This window comes from Rattus norvegicus, chromosome X (assembly GCF_036323735.1).
Source record: "Rattus norvegicus strain BN/NHsdMcwi chromosome X, GRCr8, whole genome shotgun sequence".
In the NCBI taxonomy this organism is placed as follows: Eukaryota; Metazoa; Chordata; class Mammalia; order Rodentia; family Muridae; genus Rattus; species Rattus norvegicus.
Window position 1 is genome coordinate 68,606,320 of NC_086039.1, and position 22,104 is coordinate 68,628,423.

Below are 22,104 nucleotides of genomic sequence, written 5' to 3' on the forward strand. Positions count from 1 at the left end.
TTTCTTTTGAGACAGTTTCTCTGTGTAGCCCTGTCTGTTCTGGAACTTGCTGTCTACACTCAAAGATCCACCTGCCTGCCTCTGACTCCTCCTGGACTGGAGTTAATGTTCTGCACCACCATGCCCAGCTGTGTCAGAGGTCCTCCCCCTCCCCCAACCCGCACTGGCCTGCAGTCCACCCAGCCCTCTGAAGCTATGATGGTGGGTGCTTCGGTGCCCGGCCTAGGTCTGCTTCTCACTATGCGCTTGCTCCTAGCCCCATATCTACCCTGTTAGTGCTTTACAACTGGTAACATTGTTAACTTCTGCTGGAGATGTAAATGACACACAAGAGAACTAGAGCGTTCTATAAACTAAGTTTAACAAGTAAAATTAGCTTTACTATTTTCAGCCCACTTATCCAAAATATGATTATGTGGATATGTGATCTTTGTAAAGAGGTGTGAGCACCACCTGCAACTGATTGCACACCAAACAACCTTAAGAGGTTTGTGGCATCTGCCTGTAATCCCAACATTAGGAAGTGTAAGGTAGGAAGATGGTAAATTTGAGGTCAGCCTGGGCTATATAGGGCTACATATTCCTGGTCCTGTATTTGGTGGTATGCAAATGACTTAACAACATAGAAATCTTCAGGGGACCAATATAGAACTTACTAATGAGACATTCCACTTTCTTCTTTTTTCCTAATTGTTTTATCTAATTTAGTTATTCTTTTATGAGTACACTGTGGCTGTCTTCAGACACACCAGAAGAGGGCATTAGATCCCATTAGAGATGGTTATGAACCATCATGTGGTTTCTGGGAATTGAACTCAGGACCTCGGGAAGAGTAGCCAGTGCTCTTAACTGATGAGCCACTTCTCCAGCCCCGACCGACATTCCACTTTATTTACTCCATACTAAACAGTTGAAGGAGAGAGAGAGAGAGAGAGAGAGAGAGAGAGAGAGAGAGCATTCATACGTACATACATACATTTATTTATTTATTTATTTATTTATTTATTTCCAACACACTTTTTAGAACATCTTATTGAACACACAGTCCGTGAGTACGGAACTGGACAGTTTCTAAAACATCGTTTGTATCCTTCCAGCACATCCTAATCACATCTTAATTTCAATTTGTTGGATGTCATTTGTTGTGTTGGTATTCACAGAACCCAGGGCCTTCAACTTCGGTGTCAAGTGTCTGTGGCTACTGTCAGGTTCAAAAGAAACTTAGACAAATGGCTATCTGTGGTACCTATTAGCATACCAAAGAGCATGCTGGCCTCCAGGCTCCCTCAGTACCTGTGGCTGCTCTCAGCTCTTCTCACCCTGCCCCCTACCCTAAACTTCTTTCGCTGATGGGCTTTCCCTCCCCCAGCTTCTCAGTCCCTTCTTACCCTGCCCTTTCTTCTGCCTTGGCTCTCCTGGCTCTCTTTTGTCTTCCTCTCTTGGCCTGCTCTGTCTTGGTTTCCTTTGCCCACACCCTGTCTTTCCCTCCCTTTCCTCCATCACCTCATCTCATGACCCGGTCCAATCTGCTGACCATGTTTAATCTACTATTTTTTCTCCCTGCTCGGGACTCTACCAGATGCCTCTGAGGGCACTCTCCCTAATATCTACAGTAAAACCTTAGTCTCAATCACGCCTTGGAGCTCAGTTTATACAGAACACAGATTCAAACAGTGTGAGGCCGAAAGCATCTGGGGTGCACAGACCTGAAACAGAATGGGAGCGGGTCTGCTGTGCTATGCAATGGATTTGGAAAAGCTATTTACTTGGGAGCCAAGAGACCTGGGTCCTACTCTGGGTTCTGATGCTAAGTTACTAAAAAGCTTTAATAAATACTTTTCTGTTTAGATATTACAGTGACATTATGCAATGAAAAGTTTGGCTTCAAAACCCTGCCACCCACCCACACCCATGACATCCAGTTATCAGAGAAGTCAGAATAAGAGGCAGTATTTAAACATTGTGAGCTCTGGGAAGACTATTTTGCCATTAAATTGTGGTCTCTGGTACCTCTCGTGGAGTCCTTCCTAGTCAGATGGAACGCTGTCCTTCCTCATGAACAGTGGGTGCTAGGACTTGACCTCAGACTGTCATAAACAGACACCAAAATCTGCGTTAAGACTCAGGTCACATATTTCACAGATGAGTTAAGCAGCAACCGGCCTGGAGGTGTACCAGGCCTATCTAGACGTGCCGCTTCTGGATTTCTGTCTTCACCCATGCACGTCCATCTGCCTCTGTGTTCTTTATATGCTACAACAAGCAAAGGGATTTGGATGTAGACTTGCCGTTTGAGAGGTTAGAACACCTGGAAAAAGACATCTCTTGAATCTGCTTCCACAAACTACATATACCTTTTTTTTTATTCCTTCAACAAGGGTCCTGTTCTCAGTTCAGCGGTTTGTTGCTGGCATTCGCCTCTGTATTTTCCATATTTTGGCTGTTTCTCTCAGGAGAGATATACATATACCTTTTTAAATTAAAAAGAATTAATTCCTTCTTTAAATTTTTATGTATTGTATGAGTGTAAGGATGTCTGTGAACCCGTGTGTGTGTGTGTGTGTGTGTGTGTGTGTGTGTGTGTGTGTGTAAAGGTATTTACACATATAGAAACCAGAGGACGATGTTGGGTGTCCTGCTCTATCACTTCCTGCCTTTTCCCCTTAAGACTGTCTTTTACTGAACCTAGAGCTGGGCTGTTGACTAGCAAGCTCCAGCCAGTTCCAGCCAGCTCCTGTGTCCCTCCATCCAATGGTGCTGTGGCTACAAGCATGCTGGAGACTTGGGCACAGGTCTTTATGCTTAAGCGGCAGGCTCTCTCTTTAAATGTATTTTTCTCTCATATATGCAGCAATCTCCCTTGCCCATTGTGACATTGCTCCTGCCTCACTCTTGGGAATTCTATACTCTACTGTGGCCACTAAGTCCCTACCTCCAAGCCTAGCTCAAAGTCAGTGGCCTAATCAGAACTCTGTGTATTAGGTGAATGTTTTTACTGCTTCCTAAGCCAGAGATCTGAAGAGATAACGTTTTAAAGTGATTTGGGCTCATTGTAATTCACTTGGAGCAATGGAACCAAAGTAGAGATCTTTTCTGGCTTTCCGTTTTGTTTCAGAGACAGATTTTCAATATTGTAGGTCAGGCTGGCTCTTCCTAGAGGAGGAGGTCAGGTCAGGCTCATGATCCTCCTGCCTCAGCCTTCCAGATGCTAGGACTGCAGGGTCATGCCATTACACCTCAAGCTTGGTATATTGTGTCTAGATCATGAAGTGAAGTAACATTTCCTCAGTAATTGCAGACTTCATCTCTATAGGTAGGCTGTGCCACTGTATGTTTCAGAGGGGTAGCAACTTTGTTAATGGGTGAAGACACAGAAAACTGGACATTTAAGCTGGGCATATGGGTACAAACCTATAATCCTCGCTTTGGGGAAGGCTAAAAAGAAGGATCACAGGTTCAATACCAGCAAAACTGGGGTAGATAGCAAGAACCTGCTTCAAAAAAAGTAGGCCGTTTGCTTGGATGGACATTGGCCCTGAGAATGGTTTCAAGAGTGGTCTCAGCTCCTGGGTCTATGACAGACTATGCAGAAAGTATCATCCCTGTTGTGAGTCTCCATTTGTCTTCTATACACCCCATCTAGCTCCACAATGCTAGCAAGGAGGACTTTGAAGGCTTGAGTCCATGCAAAACATCACCCAGCCTACTCCACCACCCTAGAGAAACAGTGTGAACACAGAAAATGCTTGTCCTCTGGCTACTCTCTGCCATTGACCTTCAGTGTTAATGGAAGGGCACAAAGAAGTCTACTTTGCTCCATGGAAGCATCCATCCTGTGTGCGTGTTCTTATATACATGTATGCCTGGATGTGTGGCTACCTCACTCCCATGCAGACCAGAAGAGGGAATTAGATCCCCTAGAACTAAAGTTAAAAGGAGTTGAGTCACTATGTGGATGCTGTGAAATGAACCCTGGTCCTCTACAAGAGGTCCACCACTCCCAGCTCCTCAAATGACGTCTTCAACAAAACTCAGAAGAAACATATAATCTCAATAGCATTCAAGACTCTGAGAAGTAAGGACTATTATTATCTTTATTTTACCGATAAGGACTTGATGCCCAGAGAGGGTAAGCCATTTAACCAAAGCTACACGGTAAGTGACAGCTAGTTACTGAAGTCTAAGCTCCGTGACAACAAAGTTACACCCCTCCCCTGACCCAGGCCCCAGGACAACTTTGAATAATAACAGGATCTGGTAGTACTGTCCAGTCCCTGATCTGTGTCCTTTGGTCTATTAACTCATGTAAGCCTCACCGTAACCCTGGAGCTAGTATTATTTTCCTTGTATAGAAAAAAACTCACCCAAAACTACAAAGTTGCTAAGGGGCAGAACAGGGATATGCAGCTGGCCATCTGCCTGGGGAACCTTTATCCAGTCCCTGGCTCTACTTTACGCCATTTTGGGTCAAGGCCTGTTGCCCCAGTGACAGCTTAAAGGAGACATATTCTCAGAGCTGACTGTTTACAGGCAGGAGGGAAGCCACCCCAAGGCCCTCACAGACTGAATGCAGCATGTCTTCCTCCCCCAGGAGTTCCGATCTACTGAGCCCACCTTTTAAGAAGGCTTTGAAAAAAAACCTGGCCAAGCAGAAGCAAACTGAGCCTGACAGAGGCAAGGTGGAGGAGTGCAAAGAATGGCCTTCCTGTCTTCAGAAAACCTGAGTTGGCTTTAGAAACACACTTCATGACCTTAGGCGACTCACAAAGTTCTCTCCATGTCAGTGTTCCACGGCTAAAGGCTGTTGGGAGAAGTAAATGAAATGGCTATATAGAAAAGTGAATTATATACTCTAAAGTGCTCTTCAAGGCTCGTTTTAATTGTCCCTTGTTCTATAGGGCTAAGTTCTTCTGCCCAGCCTGGGCAGAAGCGGCGTCTAGGAAAAGGCTTTAGAAATGCTAATACCATGTCTGAGTGACAGGCCTGGACAATGGAGGAGGGCTCTGTGAATGGGGCAGCCCAGGCCTGGGAGCTGGGCTCCCCACGTGGGAGCTGAATAGGGGAGGGTGCGGGCTGGAAGACACACCAGACCTGGCGGACTGGAAGGGGTTGGAGCTGTCAGCAATGGCGAAAGGCGAGAGGACTACCTGCTTGGCAGTGGTTGGGGTGGGGCTCCCAAGAGGGAGAGGGATGTTAGGCGAAGGAGTCCTGGGCTGGGAGCCAGAAGGTACAGACTAGCTGACCTGGAGGTTCAGAGGAAAGGCAGTGGGAGAGCTGCAACAGAAGCCCTGGGAACCTGGCTGACTAAGGGTGGAAAAAGACCAAGAGTTCTGAGATGGGCAACTCTGGGCCCAAGCCTTTGCTGTGGTAGGAAAGGCAAGATAGTGGCTAGTTTCTAGACACAGCTGGTCTCTAGAGGCAGCTGGGTCCTGACACAGTGAACTGACCTGGAATCGGCCACCCAGGCCAGGACGCAGTGCTGGCGATGTGTATGTGTGCTCGTGTGTGGGAGGGGGCAAGAAAAGGGGTGGTTTAGGCTCTGTCTTCTTCCCTCCTATTCAGCCCATCTCTCCCCTTCCTCTTCCCTGGGCTTTCTCCCTTGCTTTCCCCTCCCCCTTCACCATGAAGGCTGTTTTTGTTCTTCCTCAGGGCCTAGCCCCCCGAGGTGTGCAAACAGGAAGGACCTCTCCCCGGGCAGTGAGTAAGGAGGGAAAAATGAGGTGTTGAAAAGATGACAAGTCGCCCTGTCAGAGCTCACCTTGGCAGGGAGCAGGCGGCAGAGGCCGGTGGGTGGTGGGGGGAGGTCTGCCCTGGAAGACAGCCTACGTGTGCCCAGAGCCAGGCAAGCGGATCGGCAACAAGCAGGCACTGTGTATGCGTTTGTTTGGTTTAGAACAGTCCACCCCTCCTATTCCCACCATCAAAGATCCCTTCCCTTCCTTCCCAGTGGGAAGAGTAAGGCCACGGGGCCAGAGACTTCGTATGAGATGCAAGGGGAGGGGATTGATGGGAAGGGGCTGGGCAGGAGGCCCACCCTCCTCCTCTAGACCTGCTATCCCACAGCCTCCTGGCTATCCTGCATCAAAGACACCACAAACTCATCAGGAACTGAATTCATCAAGGCCTCCCTCCACAGCCCTGCATGTTGTCCCTCCTGTGGGCTTCCCATTTGGTAAATGACCTCATCATCCACTCACCCAATCCAAAGTGCTGGGAGTCATCCAAGGATACCTCCCATCCCTGTTGGTTTCCTCTCCCAGGCTGGTCAGTTTGCGTGCAAATCTGTCTCATTTCTCCTTTTTCATAGCCAGAGCCCTATTGTAACTTACTTCCTTCCTTCCTTCCTTCCTTCCTTCCTTCCTTCCTTCCTTCCTTCCACCTATCCACTCATTCAACCACTGTTTATTCAACACCTGCCACATCCATCTAACCGGCTCACACTCTCACTGGAGGAGCTGGAGCATACTGGCGTCAAGCAGTGACTTGCTTCAGGTTTTGCGTTGTTTAATGTTTGAAGATGGACAGGATGGCAGCGTGGACAACTTTGAACCCGTGCTCATCCTCTTGCCTCCTATGGCTTCTCAAATACCGGAATCATCAGCATGTGCTACAGCGTGCAGCTTTCACAGTGATTCTGCAGCCAGCCTGCCAGGGTTGGGATCTCCATTCTACTCCTCATCTCTGTGAGGCCTTGGGCTGTTATTCACTTAAGCTTCCTACGCCTCAGTTTTCTCCTGTGGAATGGAAACACCTGAGCTCTAAACTCAGGATTGAATATGTTGATATTGAAAGGGAGAGGCTCTCAGTGTTCTATTAGTATTGATATTTAAAATATGGAGTATGACACAGTAGGACAATACGCTGCCTTATGATGCCCAGAGACTGGCCTGCCTAGGGAACAGAGGCTTGCAGCCGGAGACTGGCTGCAGGTGCTTACAATCATCTTGTCATAAAGCTAGCAAAACCAGTCATGATTAAAGGTGCATTGTCTCGAGGACTCATGCCTGGCTCTGTTGCTTCCTACTGAGTGACCTGAAGCAAGGCATTTCCCTTCTGACTCAGTTTCCTAAGAAAACTTTTCCCTCTTTTCCTCAGTTTCCCTAACACATTTGGGAAACTTGTTATGTGGCAGGCACATAAAGTTCATTGGAACTGCTTCCTAAAAGCAGAGTTATTTTTATTTCAGTCCCTTCACAAGGGAGGAAGGGAAGGCACAGAGAGGTTAAGGTGTCTGCCAAAGGTCACAGAGTAAGAGCTGAGACTTCACCTCACCTTTCTTGCAGAGCCACTTCCTAGAGGAGCTACGGTGAAAATGTCAAGGTATGATATCCACGCAAGTGCTCGGCAGTCTGCCAGCCCACCCAGGGAGGACCATCTCTTGGCTCTGGGCTCCAGGCACTGAGCAGGCCTTGAGGCAGTACCAGAAGACAGGCCAGAATTCTCATGGTCAGAAGCAAGCTCAAGCCTGGGCTAGTGGCCAAGGGAACTCAAACCCCTGAGACTGCTTGAGAGCAGAGACTAAGTCACTTCAGGATTTCTCAGAGCTTCAAAGGGGAAGTACTCAATAAGTACAGGAAGGAAGCAGCGTTATGGAGGGTCTCCTATGGCTGTCAGTACTCCAGGTTCCCAAGCCCTGCACCCAGGCATTCCAGTTGTCATTGTGCCTGTTTTCCTGATGAGGGACTTGAGGCTCAGCACATAGATGGAAGCACACACCTAGCTGGGAGAAAAAAGCAAAACCATAAAAACCTCCCATCAGGGCAGAGCTGCAAGGTACTTGTGCACTGACCACAGGCTTCACTTCGGCCACCGCATTGCAGCCAATGAACAAGCTCCACCTCTGCAGAAACAGCACTGGGTGGAGCTGAAAGGTCACCAGATTTGCATATGTGGTCTGAGCCTTCACTGACAACTCCAGGGACAAAGCTGAACACGTCCTACCCTCACTGGTTTCAAAGCCTCGGGAGATTCGGCATTTCCCCTTGGGAACAGAGACCAGCAGGGACTCCTGACTTACCCCATCCCCAATGAGACCTCAGGCCAGCTACGTTCAGCCTGGAGGCCTTGAGCCTTTTTTCTCTCAGTGCCTGGCTGCAAGTGAGAAACTGATGTGGCAGCCATGTCTAATCAGGCAGGGGCCCCAAGAGACAGAGGCTCCTTCATCTCAGCCTGAGGAGGGGTCAGTCTGGGGCTCTGGGAGGAGCCTGAGGAGACACAGAGCCCATGCAGCCTAGACCAGCCCACATTCCTCAGCTGGCCTGGATGTGGTGAGCATGCTCAATGCTCAACCGGAAGCTAAGCCCTGCTCCAAGGAGCCTCAGCTGCCATCTGTGCCGGCAGACTTTGGTGAGTGAGCAGAGGGCCTCAGGCAACAGTCAATTCCACAGGGGGAAATATTTTTGCTTCTTCATCCTCCTCTCCCCCACCCCCACCTTGTCATACTCCCCCCTCCCCCAAAGGAACATTGGACTGTTGATGTTTTGCTTCGGGTCAAGCTCAGCCATCCTGGATTAGTCTTGCTAGATCATGGTGAGGTGTGCGGTCTTTCTACATAGCGGATGCTTGTTTCTTTTCTCCTGAGACTTGGGCTTCTACAGGCCCAGAGGGAAGAACTAGGAGAAAGGCTTAAGTGCTTGCCTATGCATTATGTCAGTGCATTCACTTCATCTGGTAGGATCCTTGTGTCCTAGTTTGTAAATCAGCAAACTAGGGCTGAGTAGCCCTGTGCCTTGCTTAGGACTCCCAGCTAACCACCATTGAAACTGTTCCAGGCCTGTGTCTCAGAAGCAAAAGCCTTTCAACTAGGCCACAGCACTGGAAGCAAAGTTTGTCTGTAAGTCCTTCAAAGAACCGGAATAACCATTGGTGGCTGGCTCTGCATCCCTAAGGGCAGTCCTGCCTTGGGAAGGTGAGTCAGTATTCCAACAGCTTTCCATTAAAAAAAAAACAACCCTTTCTTCCCCATCCATGCTGGTTGAGGAATATTTAGGAAATGCCCCCACCCCAAACACAAAGATAATTAAAATGACCTAATCCCACCACTGAGAATCAGCATCAAGTAACTCAAGGATAGATTTCCTGATTAACCTGCTGTGGACATACACAGGGTCTCTTTGACAGCCTGAGATCTTAGTGGCCCTGCTCTAGGCCAGCTCTCGCCTTTAAGCCTGTACCTTGTGTCTTTATGAGACTAGGTCAGCTGGGTTCCATTTCTCCTTAGGAGGCCAGCGTATGCCAACACTTGTGATATCTGGGATCTTGGCTTTGCAGCTGAGAGTTCTTTCCTCTTCGCTCACCTTCGCTCTCTATCACACGATTGGGATCAACGAAGATCTCTCTTCCGGGATGCAGGGACACAAATGCATACCCAGCCTATGCTATGCCTCCGGGCCTTTGTTCAGTTCTCTTTGCCTGAGCTCCATACCCTCCTGCTTTTCTCTGTTTCTGACATACATGCATATGATTAAAAGAAATCTCAGCCTGACATGGGGTGCACACCTTTAATCCCAGCACTCCAGAGGCAGTTGTAGGGGGCTAATCTCTGTGAATTTGATGTCAGACTGGCCTACATAGTGAGTTCCAGGCCAGGCACAGCCTACCTCAGTCTCCAAACAGATGAAACAAAACAAACAAACAAATGAACAAACAAACAAACAAACAAAAACCAAAGCCCAAAGCAAATCAAATTGTACAAATTCCCCAAAGCATAGAGTAGGCTAGAGGTACAGCTCAGTGGTCCAAGGTTTGCTTTCCATGCCTTAGACCCCCAGCACTGCAGAAGAGGAGCCATTGAGATGGCTCACAAGGTAAAAAGAGTGTGTCCCAAAGCCTGACAAGTAGAGTTTGGTCCCCAGAACCCACATGCTGGAAGAGAAAACAAAGGTCTGACTTCCACCCATGTACCATGACACGTGTATGCCCACACAGATACACAGATGCACACACACCAGTAAAAAATGTAATAAACTTTCTATAAAGAAAAGAAGGACGAGTGGGAGGAGGAGGAAGGGGGAGAGAAAGACTAGCCAAGCACATGGTGAAAAGTGAGGACCCTCGCTGCTAACCCTGTTCTCTGCTCCTGGCTCTATGTCTTTCCAGGACTCTACAGCTCACTAAGCACTGATACTTATATATCTCTTTGTGAAATATGATCATTTATAGAATGGCCCACTGTGCTGCACCTGGCTTTTGTAACTTGCAGACTTCTGGAGACTGATACAGCAGTCTGAAGGGGCTCCCTCACAGGCTGGAGACAGGCTGCCCAATAAACCCTCTAATGGCTGTGTCATAATTTATTTAACTAGGCCCCCAGTGATGGACATTTAAACACTTGTTCTTCTTGAGACTACAAACAAAGCAACAATAAATACCCTTGTACAAACAAACTGTGCTCTTGCTCGTGCAGGATAAATTCCCACTAATACAATTGCTGGGCTGGTGCGTGCTGATTTGAAATGTTAACACATCGCATTGAAGTATCTTTCAAACAAATACAACCAATTGACGACAATGACAGCCCTAAAAGGACCCATCCTGCTCTCCTCCTGTCCTTTCCTTACTTGGTTGGTATCTCCTCACATTTGAGAAGTAGCCTCACGTTTGCTATCTGGGAGCACCAGCCCTCTTTCCCAGCTTTGCACACCAGACCCTTTGCTCCCAGCATTTGCCTCCATTTTTCCCAGGTCATCACTGCCCTGTCTTGAGCCAATCTCCCACCTACTCTGGACTACAAGTTCTTTGAGACAAGGAGTAAGCTTCATTCATCTCTTGCAGGCCCTGGTTGAACACACCACAGGCAGACAGAATCTCAATGCCTGGTGATGCTTTCACGTGATCCAAGCCCTCAGGAGGCTGAGGCAGGAATTTGGGTTTAGCCTGGGCCACAGAGTGAGAACCTGTTTCAGAGCTCTGGAGGGAAACAAGAGCAACAACAAACTCAGTGTGCTGTGCTCCAGCTTGTGGGCTGAACAGGAGCTAGGCTGAGTCGGCAGGCCTTGCTGGGTTCCTCTGGTCCTTGAAGATTGGTTGCCTGTGTCAGTGCCTCAGGCTCTGCTGTTCTGTGAGCAGATGCTATCTTCTTGTCCCCAGCTCTTCAAAAGGGTGTCCTTTGGTACCCAGGTCTTGTTCCTCCCTTTCCTGTCACCAAAAGCAAGATGTCCTCTTGTCCCGTGCTCCCAAGCTGGGTTTGCAGTATGCAGCTGATAGATCTCAGAAAGACTAGCAACACATAGCACCCGAGACCAGAAAACTTGAGGTAGATCTCCCAGATATAACTGGAGCTAGCTGTTCCACAGACTTCTAGATGCTCACTGGCTCTGAGCTGCTCTGAGTATAGGGCTGCTGGGGTTAAGACAGCCCTGCTGTCCCTCTGCCCCCAGCATTCATCTGCTTTAGCTGCAGAATGTCACTGACTTCTGGGGCCAGTCGGCCTTGCCACTCTCCTAGAATTAACAGAAGGGGCCAGGAAAAATCACTGTATAGAAGGCTTGGGTCCTTGGGTTCCAAAGAGCCTCTTTTGATAGTGAAGTGTGGAGACAGGAAAAGGGAATGGGGCTGGTACATGTGGAGTTCACAAAGTGCCATTCAGCAGCTGCACATGCTATGGCATTTGTAAAGATGGCTCAGGGGTCCCACACCCAGCTTATTCCATGCAAGGATTATCCAAGGTTAGGGCATGTTGGGCAAGTGCTATGCTATCTGCATGTAAGGCTGAGGCCCAACCCAGGGCAGAGGAGGGCCTGCTGAAGCTGGTGGTAGAATGAGTCTAAGAGTATATTCTTGAGAGTCTGACTGGGTGGGGTCACATGGCTCCTACTAGGCCCTTGCTATGTGTGTCCTCCCACACCCATACTTGTACCCCACTTACCTTGGGAGAGGATTCTAGTCACCCTTCCAGCAAATGTTGCTGAATACTTTTGTTGAGCACCATATGCCAGGGCTATCGAAAAGATTCAAATAGCTCTTAACCCCAACAACTTACACAGCTGAATCATTTGCTTGCTGTGTAAGCTTGTGCTCTGAATTAGATCCCCTTGAACCCATATGACAGAAAGAACTGACACCACCACATTGTCCTCTGAGCTTCACGTGTTTGGCACATATGCAGCCCCAACACGCATATAATACAACAATGGAACTAAGGGGGATCAGAACATTTTCCAGAGGTTGGTACATGGGGCTCCTTAAAGGATGAGTAGGATTGGGACAGGTATAAGGACATTTCAAGGATGTAGTCCCTATGCACACAGGTGCAAGAGTTTTGTAGAGAAGGCTAGAGACTGAACAGTGCCTTTGAATAAAGAAAGGGCTTTATGACTGTCCGATCTTGGTGCCAGCTGGGATTACCACTTCTGGACTGTAGTGTGCTCTCAGGCAAGACATAGTGGCTTGTGCTACAAACTAGTGACCAAAATTTGGGACTATGTATCCCATAGCCAGAGACCATGAAGTGGTATAGGTGGGACCTTCAATGAACACACCAAATAACCTCTCAAAAATAAATGACTGTTTTGCCAAGCATGCTGGTGTGTACCTGGAATCCCAGGGGCTGGGGCAGAGGCCGGAGGTTTGGGGCTGGGGCAGAGGCAGGAGGTTTATCACAAGTTTGAGACCCAGTTGGGCTAGTGAGTTCCAAGTCCCAGCTAGGGTTACAGAGTGAGAACACGTCTCAATTTTCTTTTCCTTTTTCTTTTTTGCCCATGAGGCCTGTTGTGCTAGAACTATAGCTCCAGGTGTCAATAATGAAGCTACTATAATTGGCAAGGAACACAGCCATATAGTGGGCCCAGGATGTCAATAGGTTGCCGTTTGGGGCTTTCTATTACAAATAACGGGAAGCAACTTGACATCAGAAGGTTGTATTGGAGGGAGGGGTTGTTTAGAGGAGTCAGCAAGGAGGCTGCGGAGCCCAACATGGAGGAACAGGAGAAAGGCAGTCTGCCAGTGGAGCATAGTTGTCAAGGGCCACCCCACATCACTGTGGCCCCATGCTGTCACTGCTGCTTGTGCCATTACCATCACAGCAAATGCTTCTGGACTCTGGGTCCCCCCACATCCCCCTCCAGATTTCAAGGCCTGGGAACAGGGCTGTGATGGCTTTGGCTGGGGCCCTCCCATGTGAAGCCGAAGCTGTTTGTAGTCCGAGGCACAGGTCTTTCAGTCTCCACCCAGACTGCAGTTCATTTCTCCAGCCATCAGGGGCCCTCCAGGAGCACTGGCCAGTAGCTCCTTTTCCTGAACTGACTCATTCTGTCTCAATGGGAAGTGTGGCTCATGGGAATGCCAGGGGAATGGGAAGGTGATCAGTACTCAAAGGTGCTCCTAAAATTCTTTTGTGTGGTACCACTCAGGACACAAAAAGGTGCGTGGCAAAGCACCAGAACCCACCAGAAGAGCCCTATATTGGGCTAAGGTCCAGAAAGAACACAGAAATGCCGACGGGGAATAAAGCTGGGCAATTGCAGCGACGAGAGCTGTGGTTTCTGTATGTGCTTCTGCCTATGAAGCGGGAGAGAACCTTTGTGTAACTCTACAACGTCATTTTCTTCATGCTGCCTGCCAGCTGGGACTGATGAAAATACAGGGGTACTGTGAGAAAGGGGGTGCATCCTATCAAGTGAAAACAATAGCCCCTTCCTTTATGCCTCCACCAACCCTCCATCCTTCCACAAGGGTAATCTTGTGCCATAAGTTGGATATGTGGTGACTGAGATTTTAGACATTTTTCATGTCTAGTTTGGATTTAAATTTTATTTTGTATAATTTGTCCAAATGTATTCCTGTGTACCACATGTGTGCTTGGTGTCTAAGATCATAAAAGGGCATTGGATCCTCTGGAACTGGAGCTATAGAGGACTTATGAAGTACCATGTAGGCACTATGAATTAAACCTGGGCCCTCAACAAGAGCAGCGAGTGCTCTTAGCTCTGACCCATCTCACTGGCCCTCTAGTTTGGCTTTCAAAGGTTTTACATGAAGCCTCTACATACTGTTCTGTCATGCTTTTCTTTCTTCCTTACTAACACCATGTCTTGGACACCTTTCTCTATCAGCACTTGGTAAAACTTAAAACTGAGGCATAGCTTTAATTCTATACTACGTGACCCTCATAGGTGACCTGCTAGCTACTAGCAAACTGCTCTCTAAAGCTGCTAGCTCATATGGATAGCAACTGCTTATGTCTTCTCATTCTTCTTCGGAGCTGGAATTAGATATGACCAGGAAGACAAACTCTTGCTTTCTAAAGAGCAGCATATGTTTCTCTGGTGTATTCACTGACCCATCTCTGAATCCCAGTGAGGTTGAAGACTAACAATGGCCGGGCTTTCTGAATGATGACTCCTCCCCAAAACTGTTGGTAGAAATAGAACATTACTGCAGTCACTCAAGACAGCAATCTGGCAATATCCACTTGGTGCAGATGGGAAAAATCAAGTTGTAAAATGATAGCACACATTCCATCAATTATGTCCATTTTAGGAACAACCCCAGTTGCTAGTGCTCACACGTGCTTACACACACACACACACACACACACACACACACACACACACACACACATACACACACACACCTGTACATGTGTCCAGAGATGTAGACAGACTAAAGGCTGTTTTCTGGTTAGTGCTTACCTCTGGATGAGTATTAGGAATCTGAAGCATCCTCGCAGCAAACTGTTCAATGGTTTGCCCCGTGCAGAGGAGCACCCTGCTGTTATCTAGCACTATGCTGGCACATCTCTACTTGACTCGCCGAGTTAAGATGTGTAAGCACATTCAGACCTTTATTTTTATTTTTTTATTTATTTTTATTATTTTTACCATTTTGACAGTTTCTTTTTCTCAAAGGTGATTTGAACATGTTCACCTGTACACTTTGGATTCATTTTTTAACCACTGTTTCTCTGTGGTTTTTTTTCCACACTTGTTTTCCTCTCTTAAGTCAATCTTTTCTCTACAGCAGACAATTATACACCTTATTCCTATTAAAGAAGTTTTTTGGTGTTCTGATGAGCATTTCTAGTGAAAACTAGTTTTTCTAGAGGTGAGAACACTGAAACACAATACTTTTGTTGCAAATGCAAGGGATAAATTTAGAGTTACCTGGTATCACAATTTCAAACAAAACCAAATGATGCCATTGTTCTGTGTCAAAGCAAAAGAAGAACTTTAATAAGCTTTTACACCACTGCAAATACAGGAACAGTAACCCATGACATGCAACAAAAGTAATTTTGTCTTTCTGACATATTTAACAGATAATCCTGACGTCAACAGGTAAGAGAGACACAGTCTACAGAACAAGTATGATTTGTTTCAACTTTCAGGTTAGAAAACGTATGTTCTTACTGCAATCTCAAGTAGCATTTAGAAAGCTGACTTTCCCCCTTCTACCTTCTAAACGAGAGGATGATTTTTAAATGTAATTGTACACAATCATTTTCACATGGAAATAATCACAAGGAATCAACAACTGTAGTCTAATTGACTGACTGATTTCATTGCCACTGGTAAATTTTGAACAAGGGCTCCTGTAGTATTGTGGGTTTTAGACAGGGAACATAACCAGGCTGACTGTTAAGAGCCTTGGTTTTTAGAGCGGGGGAGGGAACATGCAGCGGCACACTGGGCAGGTGCCAGACTTCTGAAGCCAGATGGACACGCACGGCTTGTGGAAATAGTGGTGGCATGGTAGCTCTGTTGCCACCTCCCCCTTCACATACTCGCTGCAGCAGATAGGACAGCACATTTCCTGGCCCACTGCACCGTGATCTTCGGTGACCAAGATCTCAGGCAGCGCATCAATGCTCTCCTTGCTTGCAGGTGGGTTAGCCACTTCGACATCAACAGCAAGAGACTCCAAGTGGGCAAGGGCTGTCTCCATCGCCTGGGCCAGACGCTCTTCGAGAGCCATGTAGGTGAGGAACTGAGGATCCACATAGGAGATGGCTTCCGCCACTCCCAGGCCATCTGCAAATCCATCAAACAGGCTCCAGTCCACTTCAAGGTCTTCGCTCACGCTGGAGTCGTCTTCCAGATTGTTGTTTCCGTCCAGCATGAACATCCCAGGCTGCATCAGCTCATGAGTAGACTCATTATCACCCTCGCTGCTGCTTTCATTCTCATTGTAGCGGAGCCAAGGAATTTCTCCTTCTTCCAGAGAGGCCTGCTCTTCTTCCTGAAGAGATGGCTCTTGTACTTCTTCAGGATAGCCACTGCCATTACTGCCAGCACCCGCAAGGCTCCCGGCTCCAGCGGTGTTCACATTCCCTCTAGCTTGCTGGGGTTCCTGATCTTCCTTTCCTGGGAGAGGCTCCCAGCTTTCTCCACTTGAAGACTGGGGTTGATCCCTGCTTCGGTACTTCCTGCGCAGTGCAGCCATCCACTCTTTGTCGCTGTCAGAATCTTCCTCGTAGTAACGGTAGTAATCATCACTGTATGCCCAGAAATCAGGGTCTGCCATGGTTCGGCGCCGTCTTGACACTTTCTCTGGCTTCGCTTGCTCATTCCTGGCATCCTGGTCTTCAGCATACCGTGGCTCAGATGAGCCACCGGCAGCCTCACCTCGGCCTCTTCTGGCTAGACCGTCGGCATGAGCTTCCTCAGCATCAGCGGCATCCCTCCACCTGGAAGTACTGTGTGGTACATCATCATCATCATCAGTATCAAAAAACACTTTTGGTTTCATGCAGTTTGGAGCCGCCACATTCCGGACTTTGGGTCTCACCACCGGTTCCTCAGCACTCTTTGGGGTGTTTTCCCCACCACCACAAATACTCACAGGAGCCCTGCTAGGACGAGCTGGTAAATTCTGCCTCTCCCTTTCCAAGCTGTGATTACCTTTTACAGCTGCTCTGCCTTCAGCAGAAGAAATCTGAGAGGCCAAGGAGCCATTCTGCTTCGAGAGCTCAGCTCTGCGAGCAGAGCACCTCGCAGCAGGGGGTGATTCTACCTTGCCACGTTCCTCTTTCACATCATGGTTAACACTAGAAAAGCGGGAAGACCTTGCCCCCTTCTCGGGATCATCCTTAAACTTGCCAGTTTTCCCTCTCACTGGCAGTCGATCAACAGGCCCAGCCCCCTCCTCCTCACTATCACGAGCCACTAAAGTGTCAATGTGTCCATAAGCCATTCCTCTTCGGCTCCCTGAGGCCCTGTACTCTCTTGGAGGATACCTGGAATAATCCTCATTCTCAACAGCCAGGCTGGCTCCCGAGCCCTCGTTGTCTTCCCAGCGACGACGAGTGCTGGCAAATGGTGACCGGCTCCTCTTGCTTTGATTGGCAGTTGATCTGTGCATTGGGACTTCGGATGTTGTCCTTCTCTGGCTGGCAATCCTCTCCTGCTGGCTCATGGATGGCCTGAAACTGACATAAGCATGCCTCCTTCCATAACTCCTGCCTGGACCTGACTGATACCCTCCTGCTGGTGGGGGCCGAACAGGCTTGCTAGATCCCTGACCCATGGCTCTGACTCAGGAGTTTCCAACAGAGCTGGGAGGCAGGTGTAAAGGTTCTTGCTCCCAGTTCAGAACTACAGAAACAAGAACATCTATTTTTTTCCTTCAGGAGGCAGGTAATAGACTGATAGGGGCCCTTTAAAAATCAGTCTTCTAAGGCCTGAGGTAGCATTCCAGTGACTGCTGTGGACCTGGAACACATATTTAATGTTTGCAAAATGATTACAAGACTGGGTTTACAAGAAAGCCAGAAAGTGGAGACTAAGACAAAGTGTATGTGGAGGGAGGGGTGGGGGTGTGGTGTGACACAAGGTGACTGAATACTTTGAAGGTAGGTGTGCTCTGCAATTATGGGAAGAGTAAAGACAGCTGTGAGGGTTTTTGGTGAGGGGGTGTCATTTTCTGAGAATTTCATATATTAGGGAATAATACAATTTAGGATGGAACTGAAAATATAGTTCACTGTGCATGCATGAGTGCCAGGGTCTGTCAGGAGAGACAAGTGAATGGGGGACTAGCAATCCTGCAATGCAGGGATTTCTGTAGGGGTGGGTGCATGTGGGTGTGAAAGACACGGAAATGGGCGGGGTGGCTTCAGAAAGGAAGGCTGTAAGAGAGAAAGAGAAGGGTCACTGTTCCCATTAAGTATGGCAGCTGGAACTGTAGAGGGAAGCCTGCATTTATGTGCTGCGTTATCACGGTCAAGGAAGTGCGAGGGGATCAGTAAGGAGAGTGTCGAAGAGCCAATCCAGGAGGGAGCCAACAAGGACAGCAGAAAGCAGAGAGGATGTATGTGACGGCTGGAACACAGAGGCCAGCAAGCAGGAAAGGGGTAGTGTCCCCAGAGGATTTCTGTGTGAAGGTGCAGTATGGTACAGAGAAAGGGAGAAAAGGACATTTGAGAAGAGTGTGTAAGCCAGCTTCTTGTGTGTACACATATACATGGTACGCAATAAAAAGATGAAGATGTCTTTATATGTGTGTACGTAGCTAGCAGACACGGACAAGGGAGGCCTTTTCCAGGAGGGGGAGAACAGGAGAAAGAGGGATAGGGAGGGGGAGAAGGGAGAGAGAACAGAGAGGAGAGAGAGGAGGGAGACGGAAGAGGGAGAGAGGGAGGGAGGGAGGGAGATGGGAGAGGAGAGCGAGGGGGGAGGAAGGGGGAGAGAGAGGGAGGGGAGAGAGAAGAGGAGAGAGGGAGGGGGAGAGAGGGAGGAGGCATTCAAAGGAGGGGTCAGAGGAGGATGGGGAAGATTCTAGAGGTATGCGTGTCAGAGCAGGAGGAGGGGTAGAGGTATGCGGGTCAGAGTAGGAGGAGAGAGAAGATTCTAGAGGTAAGAGTTGGGTGGGGGGAGAGAAGGAACTAGAAGGTGTGTGAGAGGGTGTGTGCGTGCCCGTTTGGCGCATGCGCAGTGTGGAACTCACTGGAACCTTGAGGATGCAGGGACAGGGACCAGACTGCAAAGGAGGGCTCTATGTGTGTGTGTGTGTGTGTGTGCGCGCGCGCGTGCCCGTGAAAATGCGTATGCGCACGCGTGCGTGTTCGATACAGAGGAGGGGGTGCAATGTCATAATAAGACAGGAATACGTTATTAGCTCAAAGGGCAAACGCAAATCAATGTGGCAGGGCAAAAGAAAGAAAAGGACGCGTAGGAACCGTGGTTTACCCTTAGAATATTATTTATCTTCTAATAATTCTTTTTCTGGGCACATATCTGTACCTAATAATCTTAGCCATGTGTCATTCGACAAAACAGCAGTAAAATGCGAGGAAGAAAGGCCATAGAGTGCTCTGCAAAGAGGCCAAGAGCACTGCAAGGAGAGACAGGTAGGAGTGGCAGAGGGCCGTGACCACCAGTTCTCTCTCAAACAGCCATGAAGGCAATTCGGCCTGGGGCCCACGCAACAGGGGCTGGGCAGCAAGGGATGCGGTCCCCGAAGAGGCCATAGGCCTCGGCGTGTGGTCAAGTCCCCTCTGCCCCACCCCGCTCCCGAGACGAACCCGCAAAGGGGTCATTGGGATTCTGCTTGTGCCCACCCAGCAGCACTCTCCCACCAGCCCGGGCTACTGCCACAGGCCGCCTCACACTCACCTTCCTGGCCAGTCGCGCGCTCAGAGCTGCAGAGCTGTCGGACCTCTGGACGCCACCACCACTGCTGCTGCTCCGGGTCTCGGCTCCTCCCCCGCTAAAGAGCACTAGGGCAGGCGGGGACTGCGGCGGCGGAAGTGGTTGTGACGTCAGCGCGCGTCCGCCCCCTTGATGTGGCGGGGGCGGCTGCTGCCCTCTGTGAATTGGGGTGGGCTCAAAAGCGTCATTTCGTTCGAAACGCTGTGATTTTTCAGGGGAACAAAAAAAAAAAAGGCATCGAGAACTGTAACCGCATTAACAAATGTTAAACATTTGCCACCTTCCCTTCCGTTTTTTTTCCTAATAAAATGAAATCCGAAGATTCTGATTAATTCTAACGTGAGAGTTAATTACCTTACTATATCATATCCTATGTTCAAATGCTATGGTTTGTCTGGGGATTTAAAATCTGAAGCGGTGTTCAGGGTTGCAGTAGAAACGTCACATTTTCAAAACCTGGTGTTTGAGGCAAACAGAAGGTGTTTACAGGAAAATCTGGTGCTGTTCCTCACAAAACCAGGCTTGTCTATGCAAGAAATGATCGTTCATTACATGCGGCACAGGTTCACATATTGTGAATTGCACCACATTTTCAAAATGTCACAGATTGTGTCGTAGTGGCGTATGCCTTAAATCCCAGCACCAGGGGGGCAGAGGCAGAAAAACCTTGAATTTGAAGCCAGCCTGGTCTAAAGAGCAAGTTCCAGGACAGCTAGGGATACACAGAAAAACCCTGTTTTGAAAAATCAATCAATCAATCAATCAATCAATCAACCAATCAATCAATCAAACAAACCAACAAACAAACAAGGTCACAGATAAGCTTTCCTTGAACTCTTTAAATTGCCCTGATACTTAGAACATTCAATGTAGAGTCCCTGCATTTCCAGCAGTAGCAAAGATTTGCACGTACAGGAAATACAGTGTGTAGTAGAACAAAAGTGCTCAAGGGTGACAATACAAATAGTATGGGTAATTTCTATTACAAGAATACTATGGGAACCGAAGGGGAAAATATCGAGCAAGGGGCAAGAAACAAGGAGAGGGTGGGCAAGAACAAAGGGTATAGAAAGAAACCAACAGGAGCCAACCCACACGTGGCAGTGTGTGCTATGGACCAGGATCTATATAAAACCCAACTCAGCCTACATGCTGGCTCTTGTCTTTGATCCCAGCCCTGCAGAGGCAGAGGCAGGAGGATTTCTGGTTTGTTTTTGTTCCTTCGTTTTTTGTACTGTTTTGTTTGTTTTTGTGGCCAGCCTTGTCTACATGGGGGACTTCCAGGGCAGCCAGGGTTACAAAAAGAAGAAAAAGAGCACTTATTTTTTTTTCCTTTTTGAGAGGGGGTGGGGTGGGGTAGGGTGTGGGAGGGTTTGTTGTAGTTATTGTCAGAGAAGTTCTCATTATGTATCTCAGGCTTGCCCTGAACTTTCTAGGTTGCTGAAGGTTGCACATTAAAATTGGCAAGACGGATCTACAAGTAAGTAAAAAAAAAAAGTGTTGAGAATACCATAGTCATTTTAGAAAACAAAAGAGGTAGAGTAATCATAAAATGTATGTGTCAAACAATGGAATTTCAAAATGCACAAAGCCATCAGGAAGTGAACTATTGTAGAAGCCTTAACCCACACTTTCGTGCTATAGACACATCAAATGGTCTAAATAACTAAAGACACAAGGAGACAGAACAACACAGTTACTAAGCTGGGGCTAACATGTATGCATTTTTCTACTCGAAAGGGTTAAGTTTTTTTTTATTAAAAATACTCATTAAAAACAGGAAAATATACGGTATAAAATTTCTATTGGAATCCCTCTGTCACATAGAGCAACTTTTACTTTCATTTAAGCTTCAGAGCCCCTGGTTATGAAACAAGAGAATTACAGCTGAAGTTTTGGCTCCATCCAATTCACCTTACCGTCTTTCCTTAAATAGGTAGCATTTGGAAACTTGTATTTTCCTGTGCACACTGTACATTATTGTTCATTTTATTTTAAATTAGAGACACCATATCTTAAAACTTTATGAAATATTATCTTTAGAAAGTTGGCAATATTGATAGATGCAGCTCTGAGTCATGTATTTTAACTATTAAATGCTATTGTGTCAAATATGGTATGACTAGAATATTCCATGGTAAGGAATTCCACTGCACAAATTATGCAATATGTGTATCTTTTTCGCTACTAATGGATTTGGATCATTTCTGTCCAATGAGATTATGAGAAATCAATGAACACCTTAGTATATATAGCTCCTTGTATCCTTCTCCAGGGTACTTTTCATCTCAACCTACGGTGTTCTGAAAGTTTACTCTTCTTGGCCCTCCTGGAGGATGAGTCTGACTTCCCCCAGTGGGCTACCCTTGGATAAAACTGCTTTTGCCTTTAATAGATGCCTGTTTATTCTGGTAAGCTGGTCCCAGTGTCAACATTTTTAACCTATGCTCTGATGGGAAAAGGGATTGGAAAAATTGCTCTGCTCTGTGTACACAAATTTAAGTGGGATTTCTTGGGG

General features: G+C 47.6%; 1 protein-coding gene across 4 annotated transcripts; it reads right to left on the minus strand.

The window, feature by feature from the left end:
- Positions 1-14,781: 14,781 nt before the first annotated feature.
- Pja1 (praja ring finger ubiquitin ligase 1) lies at positions 14,782-19,682 on the minus strand. 4 transcript variants are annotated; one of them, XM_006257107.5, is made up of 3 exons: positions 19,551-19,682; positions 17,174-17,648; positions 14,782-16,633 (listed from the first exon to the last, which is right to left on the minus strand). In XM_006257107.5, exons 2-3 carry the CDS (start codon positions 17,461-17,463, stop codon positions 15,592-15,594), a joined length of 1,332 nt encoding a protein of 443 aa, XP_006257169.1. In that variant the 5' UTR covers positions 17,464-17,648; positions 19,551-19,682; the 3' UTR covers positions 14,782-15,591. The 4 variants fall into 4 exon arrangements, with proteins under 4 accessions (XP_006257169.1, NP_001385652.1, NP_001385653.1 ...); NM_001101006.2 differs by having other exon boundaries at positions 14,786-16,633; positions 17,174-17,365; positions 19,551-19,631; NM_001398723.1 differs by having other exon boundaries at positions 14,782-17,365; positions 19,551-19,631.
- Between the last annotated feature and the right edge of the window lie 2,422 nt (positions 19,683-22,104).

Excerpts from the sequence above, each read along its gene's own strand:
- Pja1 (NM_001398724.1), bottom strand. The coding sequence starts at position 17,463 with ATGGGTCAGGGATCTAGCAAGCCTGTTCGGCCCCCACCAGCAGGAGGG.